Raw genomic sequence first — 8,638 nt, 5'->3', positions numbered from 1 at the left:
TGCCATCCATGCGATTACGCAGAGTGTCAGTGTCACTCGACCGTGTCTCACACGGCCCGGCTGGTGGCTGGGGGGCCTGAGCGCCACCACGAGGGAGACGCACCACGTGGCAACCCAGCATGGCTGGAGCGGCTGCGAGGCGATCTGCAAAGCAGGCATGGGCAGATAGAGTTCGAGGCAGAGGCTCTGCTCAGCTCACCGATCTGATATTGCCCTAACGCGTGTGTCAACGGCATGCTTTTCACCACGCTGGTGCGGCCTGTGGGGCAAGCCGGGGGAGGAGGATAGAGTGCAGTGGACGCCATAGTGTATGGCAGAGAATGGACACACGCTGCAAAGAGGAAAGGAAAGCGGCCTTTGCCTTTCGTCTCTGAGTCGAGGAGGCCATTGATTAGTACGCACATGAGATATTCATCCCGGTCAACAAGAAGCGAAGACAGCCACACACACGCACAGACACACACCCCGGCACACAGAGAGAGACGATGAACAGTGAAGCGCGAAAGTAAAAACTAACGACAGCGCCACCACTTCGGCTGGCCAAGAAAAAAAAAATAAAAGAAGAAAGGGCGAGGAGAGAAGCCGCAACCACAAATAAGAGAGACTCACCACAGGAAATGTGCGCACGCTGTCACACGAGACCAGGATAACCGCCGCACACATACACTCACAGAAAAGAAACACACGGGCATGCACACAGACAGCGACGAAACAAGACAGAAGAGAACGGCGAAAAAAAACAAAAGAAAAAATCATTCAAAGGAAAAGAACGTGCAAAGCAAACATCACGTACACACCACATCAGCTCCCATGTCGTCGGACATGCAAACAGGGAGAGCTGAAAACGCGTTACGCGAGCATTAGGCACATCACCGGCGCACACGCATTGAACAAGAATGAGAGAGAGGAGACGGCGGAACAGCCAATGATAACCACACGAAAAAAAAAAAAACATGAACAAATGCTGACGACTCGAGCGCCCCCACAAAAAAATGTTCACGGAGTGATTTATGCTGCCGATGTGTCTCTCAGTGTGTATGTGCGAGGGGGGGGGGGCTGATTACGTGTGTGCGCATGTTCGCCTGTGCGCTGGCGTGCCCGTGGTAACGCGTGCATGTGGGTTGAGCGGTGCGTCGGTCTTGGACGACTCTAGAACAAGATTGACAGAAGATGTAGGGGTAGATCGGAGAGAAGGTGACGGTGAACCGTAAAAAGAGATGAAAAAAAAAAAGATGCAAAGAGGCACCAACGCCGTCGCCAAGAGGTGAGGAGCAGCCAGTCGGCAAAGACAGCTATACAAAAAAAAAAGCAAAAGGAAGGAGAATGCAAAGATGATCATACATGGGGTGAGCGGGGGAGGCGGGCATGAGCAACGCGGAATGGAAGAGTCGCGGGGGGGGGGAGGCCGTTTCAGGAGGGCGGAAAGTGGAAGCGCAAAGCGAGTAGAGACGACACGTGTACGACAGCAAACAAAAACGAGGGGCTCGCAGCACAATTCCAGAAACGGCATCGTGTGTCCCGCTGCTCCCTTTCCCACCGTCCCGTCATCTGACCAAACATCGCAACGAATGCAGCGCGCATCGACGGCTGAGAACGTCGTTCGTAACGACGTGCTCAAAGAGCCCGAACGGGAAGCAAGAGAGCCGAAAGAAAACGCACACACGAGGGTTAGCCCCGTTGACAGCCCCCTCGCCACGCAGCCACATAAACACACGCACACAGACATATGCGTGAGCTCAGCAAAGGAGGCAAAAAGTGGGCACCGGGACTGAAAAAAAGCCAGAGCGAAAAAAAAAAGTGGCCAAAAACAAAACGGCGAGTGGGAGATGCGGAGGGCACAAACAAAATTATGTACAACGAAACAAACAAAAGAACGGATACGAAACGAGGAATGATGTGCGTGCGCGTCTACATATGTGTGCCCGCGTGCAAGTGAGAAAGTGCCCGAGGGAGAGGCGCGCGCTCACCACGAGGCATGAGATGGTGCGCGTATGAAGACACGCACGTGGCAATGCGTCCGACTAATAATTAAAAAAAAAAGACAGAAGAAACCACAGGTAAAGGCTAACAGGAGAAACAGCCGCCGCACACACACGCACAAGAAAGTCCTTCACGCTCGTCCACGTCTGGATACACTCACAATCCGCCTCCTCAAAACCTACACGTCCATCCACGCACACGCACACGTAGGCGTCTATGCACACACTACGAGAAGCACTGAATGGAGCCCGCCAGCGGTGTCGATTGCGCGCAAGACAGAGTGTGGGGGCTAGAGGTGACAGCTGTGCGGAACGACACTGCAAACAAGCACGACAGAGAAAAAAAAAGAAAAGAGAGAATAGGCACATGAGTGAGAGAGGAGCCGCTCCCCCTCCTTAAACATATGCATGCGTGCATGGAGACAGCATACGCAAAGAGAATGAGAGATGCATCAGCGAAATCAACACACACACACACACAGTAAAGGAGACAATGAAGCAAGAAGAAGCAGAAACGATGATGCAGGCGGGGAGGCCGAGAGAGGGAAGAGGTCTCGTGTCGCCAGTAAACAAGTGCGGCTTGCGCAGCGAGGTGGGAGAAAGCCTGTGGCACTCTGGGAGAGAACGACACCCCACAGAGCACGGCAAGGATAATGTGAACCGTGCATACAGGCACACGCAGGCGCACGACAGCATGGCAAACACGGAGAAAAACACAAGCAAAAGCATAATAACCAAAATGGGGAAAACCCCCTAAAGTGCCGCCAGGAAGAGTTCGACGCAGGTGCGATGGGAAAATGTGAGGGGAGGGGACTGAGGACTGTGGAAGCGGCGGTACACACACACACACGCGGCAGACAGGCAGCTTAGCACTCGCTAATGCATTTCGCCGTGCACATACATACATGCATATACACATGTATATAGAGAACGAGAGTCCAGAAGCAACGGAGGAATCATCAAGACGGCACACGCGCACACAGGGTGAGAGATGGCTGTCGAAATCAACGGCAGCGATATAGAAGCGTGGCGCACTCTCACGTCTGCCGGCGGTGCGATCTCGATTAGAGCTCACCGCCGCAGTTGATGTTCCACTCCTGCAGCAGGCGGTAGGCGTCCTGCAGGAGTCGCTCCTGTTCGCGGAGGTAGCGCTCTACCTTGCGGCGCTGCACATCATCCTCTTCCTTCTCCAGCCGCGCCTGCGCGTTTTTGTGGGACAGCTCAACGTACTTGATGAAGCGCTTCACAGAACCGCTGCGCAAGTCGTAGTTCGGCAGCGCGGACATTTTCTGCAGCAACCCTAGCACACGCTTAATCCTCTCCTGCACCGACTCCTCTGTCTCACCCGCCTTTCGGACTTTGTCGTCGTCGGCGATGTTCAGCATGAAGCAGGTGCAGCTTGGACCACCGAGGACCAGGTGGAACACCGTCGCGTACTCGTTGCGGGTGTGCGAGATCGCTGACTGGTATGGAAAAGTGTCGTCACCGGACGTGGCCACCACGAGGGACGACAGATAGATGTCCGGCTTGCCGTCCGTCTCGCGGGTCTGCATGATGAGCACAAACGCAGCCAAGACACCCTCCGTCAGACTCTGTATTGTCGCATCCTCAGAGGCGCGCGAGAGCGTGGTGGTGAGCACGTCCTCGAACGCGCTGGGGTCCGTGACGGCGTCGTAGGTGAGGTTTGTCAAGCGCGGACCATAGATCGGCGACGGGTTCACGCCGATCTTCGTGAACGACGCCTCCGGCTCAGCGCTCGTCAGCAAGTCCTTTACCTTGTCCTTGTAGAGGTACCCCATGGCGCACGTCAGCTGAAAGTCGGCGCGCAGCTGGCCGGCCTTGTTGCTGTTCTCGTGTAGCAGCGTGCGAACAATGCGGTTGAGGATAGACCAGACGGGAGAATCGAAGCGGCCGGCGGTGTTCGGAGCGTCCACAGCCAGCACCGCGGCATTGTAGCCGCTGCACACCGCCTCGGAGACGTCGTGGACGACGCTGGAATGGTAGTTGAAGTTGTCCTCCGGACGTGTCTTCACTTCGGTCACCTCGATCGTCTGCCCTTTGTAGCTGATGGAGTTGTCCTTCATCGCCAAGGCGTGGTTGCTGTCGCGCAGCTCCTCCACAAGCACCAGTGTCTTGACCATGTTTGCCGGGCGCGAGGTGCTGCTCTTGCCCGCTGAAGACGCAGATTTGTCCTCCTTCGACTGAGAGCGGTGAGAGTTATTGGGCACCTGCGACTGCGGCGTCGGGTTCGAGTTCGGCAGCACAGGCGCGGCGCTGTGGCTCGGCGGCCCACTCATCACTCCTTCTGCCGAGGCTGGCTGCTTCTGCTGTGGCAGCGGCGACTGTGAACGCTGCGATCGAGCGGCACGTTCTGCCCGCACCTCGGCCGGGGTCGAGGACGCACACCTCACACCCGCCGGCGACTTAGATGTGTGCCGCACTTCCGCCACAGGCTCCGTCTTGCGATCCGCTTGCGCCACGCGCGGTGCCTGTGCGGCGTGGGAGTGGTGGTTCTCATTGTCGGGGTGTGCTGACTTCCCCAAGGCCTCGTCCGCTAGTGTGTCCTTTATCTGCCCAGCCATCACATCCGGAGGCTGCTCCGGGATCGCACCGCGCAGGCGGGAGGCTGGTCGACTAGTAGGGCGTCGGCTGCGTTGACGCGAGGCACTGCGGGCCGTCTTCTCCTCTGCTTCCGTCTTCTCCGCTTCGAGCTTGCGTTGCCGCTCCGCTATCAGAGCGGCGGCACGCGCGGCCTCTTTCGCCTCCTCGAGGCGCTTCATATCCTCAAAGCGCCGCTTCTCCTCCTCCCGCTGGCGCTCGCGCGCGGCAAGGGCGGCGTCCCGTTCGCGCTTGCGCTCCCCGTCCATCTTCGTCAGCATCTCCTTCCGCTGGCGCGCCTCGTCCTCTTTCTTCTGTCGCCGCCTCTGCGCCTCCTCTTCGCGCTGCCTCTGCGCCTCCTCCATCAGTTGCTGCTGACGCTGGCGCTCATCGCGCGCCGCGCGGGCGGCTTCCTCGCGCTCGCGGCGCTGCTCGGCGCGGAGAGCCGCCTCCTTCTCCGAGTCGTGGAGGCCGCCGTCAACCATCTCATCATTCACCTCCTCCGCCACTGGGAACTCCACAACGCTCATCGAGGTGAGGCGACTGACGGAGCGTGCTGCCTGGCGGCTGCGTGGGCGAGCGGGGCGGCCCTCGCCGTTGGCGGTGGAGCCCCTCGTTGCGTTGGTAGTTGAGCTGCTGTCCACGGCGTGGGCAGTCTCTGTCGCCTCGTTCGGCGGTTCAGACAGCTTCGACGCGGGCGTCTTCGTGGTCGCCGATGTCTGCTGTGGCTCTTCCTTAGCGGGCAGCTCCACCGGCGCCGTCTGCGGCGTCGGTGCATTCGGGGCGGCCGGCTTCGGCTTCGGTCGGACGTCGTCGGCCAGGAGCGGAATGTCATCGATCGACTCAGTCGTAAGGGGTTTTGTTTCCTGCGTATTCATGGTCTCCGATGCCTTGCCTGCACGCCCCTTGGCCGTCTCAAGAGCTGCCATGCAGCGATCACTCGCACCCGTCGGCGTCGGCTTCGGTTCGGTCGCCTGCTGCGTGCTGGTCTTGGGCCCCTTGTCAGGCGCACCGCCGGACACGCCCTTGCTCTTGTTGGTCGTGTCGCTTGCTTCGGTCGAAGACTGCATCGGCGCGTCGTGCGCCTCGCCATTTTGGTCCGCCGCGCTGCTAGGCTTCACCGTGCTCGGTGTCGACTTGCCAGACGCCTTGGACGCGTCCGTTTCCGCCAGGCCACTTCGCCGGGCATTGCGAGAGGCGTCGACGCGCTCGTCCGCAGCCTCCTTAGTCGCTGCTACCTTCTCCCCCGATGCCGGCATCTTCTCGTGCGCGCTGCGGCCGTCGTTGCCATCTGGACCCATGCCAGCGGCCCCTGTTCCGCGGTCTGTGATGGATGACGCACCGGGCTTGCCACTGAGGTTCATGAGGGAACCACCAGCCGCGCTGTTCGCGCCGTACAGGGAGCCGCCAAAGCCGTCTGCGCCGGCGAAGCGGTAGCTTCCCCAGTTCGAGTCGAACCGACGTGAAAAATCCTGCGCAGAAGCGAGGCGATCGAGATCTCGCCGACTGGAAAAAATCTTTGTGACAATGATCTCCTCATTTGTGTCGCCCATCACATCCCTTGCATCGGGCTGTGCGTACATGCTGCGTGTGCCGTACATGCTGTTATGTCCGGCGTCGTGCATTCTCTCACCGTCAAACGCGGCGGCGCCACTGTAACCGCCAGCGCCGTAGCCTCTGCAGTAGGCGCCAGCGCCAAAACTGCTGTTTATAGGACCGGCACCCCAGCCAGCACCCACGCCCGGCCCGCTCAGCTTTGTTGCGCCATCGCCACTGTACGCCGCAGCCTGCTGCTGTTGATACATGTGGTATCCGTGAGTGTTACTGTTGAACTGCGTGCCTGAGACTCTCTTCTCTGTCTTGCGCAGGGGCTAGAAGAGGGGACGGAGTACGGTATAGTGGGGCAACCGCTCCTGGAGGCACCGCTGACATAAGCAGATCAACAACCGGCGGCGGCACAGCGACGGCAACTGGGATTTGCACGCAGAAATGCACCGGCGATGGAAGGGGTGGCCAAGCAAAGAAGAATGCGAACACGCGCGATGCGACGAAGGCGCCAACGCCGACGCCGAGGCGAAGACCCACACGCAAGTGCGGAGACACAACTCTCACGCACAACAGCGGCACGCTGCGAGGGGAGGGAACCGCTGATCGGCAAAGGAAAAAAATAAAGGAAACAAAACACGGAGTGCAGCGACAACCAAAGAAAGAGAGAGAACACACGACTATGAAGCGACACGCGCACTGCTTGTGTGTACGAGTGCTTAACAGAGAAGGGAGGAAGATGGTGTGCGGGTGGGGGCTGTGCGACGCAAGTGACCAACTAGGCTTGATTCTTCAACCCGTCCGTGCGGAGAGCCACGAGAGAGCGAGAGAGGAGAAAGAGAGCGCAAAAAGACGTCGATGAATCACTGATGAGTGAGGGGGGCACCGACGATAAAGACAGACCGAGTGAAAATAAGCTCAGAGAGAGAAAGGAGGTGATAAAAGAAGGGACAGTGATAGCAGTAATCGAAGAGCCGATTCTTGATTTCATTCATCGGCACCGCAGACGCCCTCGAGGGATGGGGTCAGGGGGGGAGAGAGCACCGTATATCCCACCTGAGGCATTCCTTCAGTTTTACCTCCTGAACGGGAATGAAGTATGGAGGCACTCGCAGCAGACGCATGCCACTCTTCATGAGTGGCGATCGTGCATACGAAAAAAAAAACCCTACCGCAAGTCGCCCTGGTAGGCTCGACCGCCCTTCGATTTTCTCACCTACATCGTCAAAGTCTTCCCCCGCCCTCAATTCGCGCACAATGAATTTTCTTTTTTCTCTTTCGCTGCAAAGTGATGCGCGTGCACCAGCGCATACACGATACGCAAGCAAGTGTTTGGGTGCCACAAGGAGGTCATCGATGACGGCGTGCGCGCGCCCGTGCGTGTCTGTGCATCTTTCCGGTTCTCCAAGGTCCCCACACACCAGCAACTTGGACCGTGCTGTTCTCCACGCCTGACAGACCGAGGGCGGGCAGAGGGAGATCGAGAGCACAATGTCGAGACGGTGAAGGAAGCGAAGGCGACGAAACGAAAAAGCGCGAACAATTCGCGTGCACCTCTAAAGAAGCGGACGATGAAAAACAAACCTGCGGGGCAGAGAAGCAGACACAATCACACGCTGAGCACATGGACTTTGGGCGTACGTCCAGATGAAAATCTTCGGCGTACAGACACGCACGAGGGCACCGCCACACACATCTGCATGCACCTGGACCATACACAGTTCAATCAACTTGTGTTTGCCAACATATGCCCTACAGCAGGCCAAGAACACTTAGGAATGCTGAGAGCGAGAGAAAGCAGGGAAGGCAAAGAGCCCATGCCAGCACAACACATCGGCAACGAACAGGACAGCAAAAGAAGTGAGAAGCAACGGAAGTACGTACACACACAATTGCAGCGTCAAGGGAGCGAGAGAAGAGATGGAATCGCAGCGCGGAACAGCTGTGCACGCATGCATGCACAGCTGTCCAAGAGTGACGGGTGCTCATGTAAGCCCTTGTGCTCCCTCAGACCCCCTTCCCATGCTCCCTTTTATGCTCTGCGGCGTTTGTATGAGACCAGTCACATAAGATACTGCAAAAAAAGGGTAGCAAAAAAAAACACCGAAATCTCGCTAGCGAGCGAGAGACAGCGTGCGACATTGCACATAAAAGACCGAGGATTCGCGCACACACAAACACAAATGCAATGGACTAGAAAAAAAATAGAAAAGACACCAGTTCTCCAAAAGAGCACCACCGACACGCGTCGAGATGAAAAAAAAAAATGATTTCCAGAAAATAACAGAAAACAAGAAAGTGAGGCAGACACAAGCGCGCATGCAGGCAGCAACGACACATTAAAACACAGAATACAAATCAAGATGCGGAGGGTGTGGAGAAACGCTTCCTCCTTGTCGGCGTGTGTCGGCCCAACACGAACATGTCGACAAGCATCGGCATGCAGCCACCGCTCACCTAACTCTGTCGCACTCGGGCTAAATGCTCGTCGCCTGGGACGTGGCTCTCCCGCTCGT

General features: G+C 57.6%; 1 protein-coding gene across 1 annotated transcript; it reads right to left on the bottom strand.

Moving 5' to 3' along the window:
* Positions 1-3,043: 3,043 nt before the first annotated feature.
* Positions 3,044-6,382, bottom strand: LDBPK_333170 (hypothetical protein, conserved; the record flags this gene model as incomplete). The annotated part of the gene is made up of 1 exon (XM_003864093.1): positions 3,044-6,382. One exon carries the CDS (start codon positions 6,380-6,382, stop codon positions 3,044-3,046), a length of 3,339 nt encoding a protein of 1,112 aa, XP_003864141.1.
* Positions 6,383-8,638: the final 2,256 nt, after the last annotated feature.

This window comes from Leishmania donovani, chromosome 33, assembly GCF_000227135.1.
Source record: "Leishmania donovani BPK282A1 complete genome, chromosome 33".
NCBI lineage: Eukaryota > Euglenozoa > Kinetoplastea > Trypanosomatida > Trypanosomatidae > Leishmania > Leishmania donovani.
Note: the sequence above shows the minus strand (reverse complement) of the source record. Positions and strands in the feature narration are given on the sequence as shown.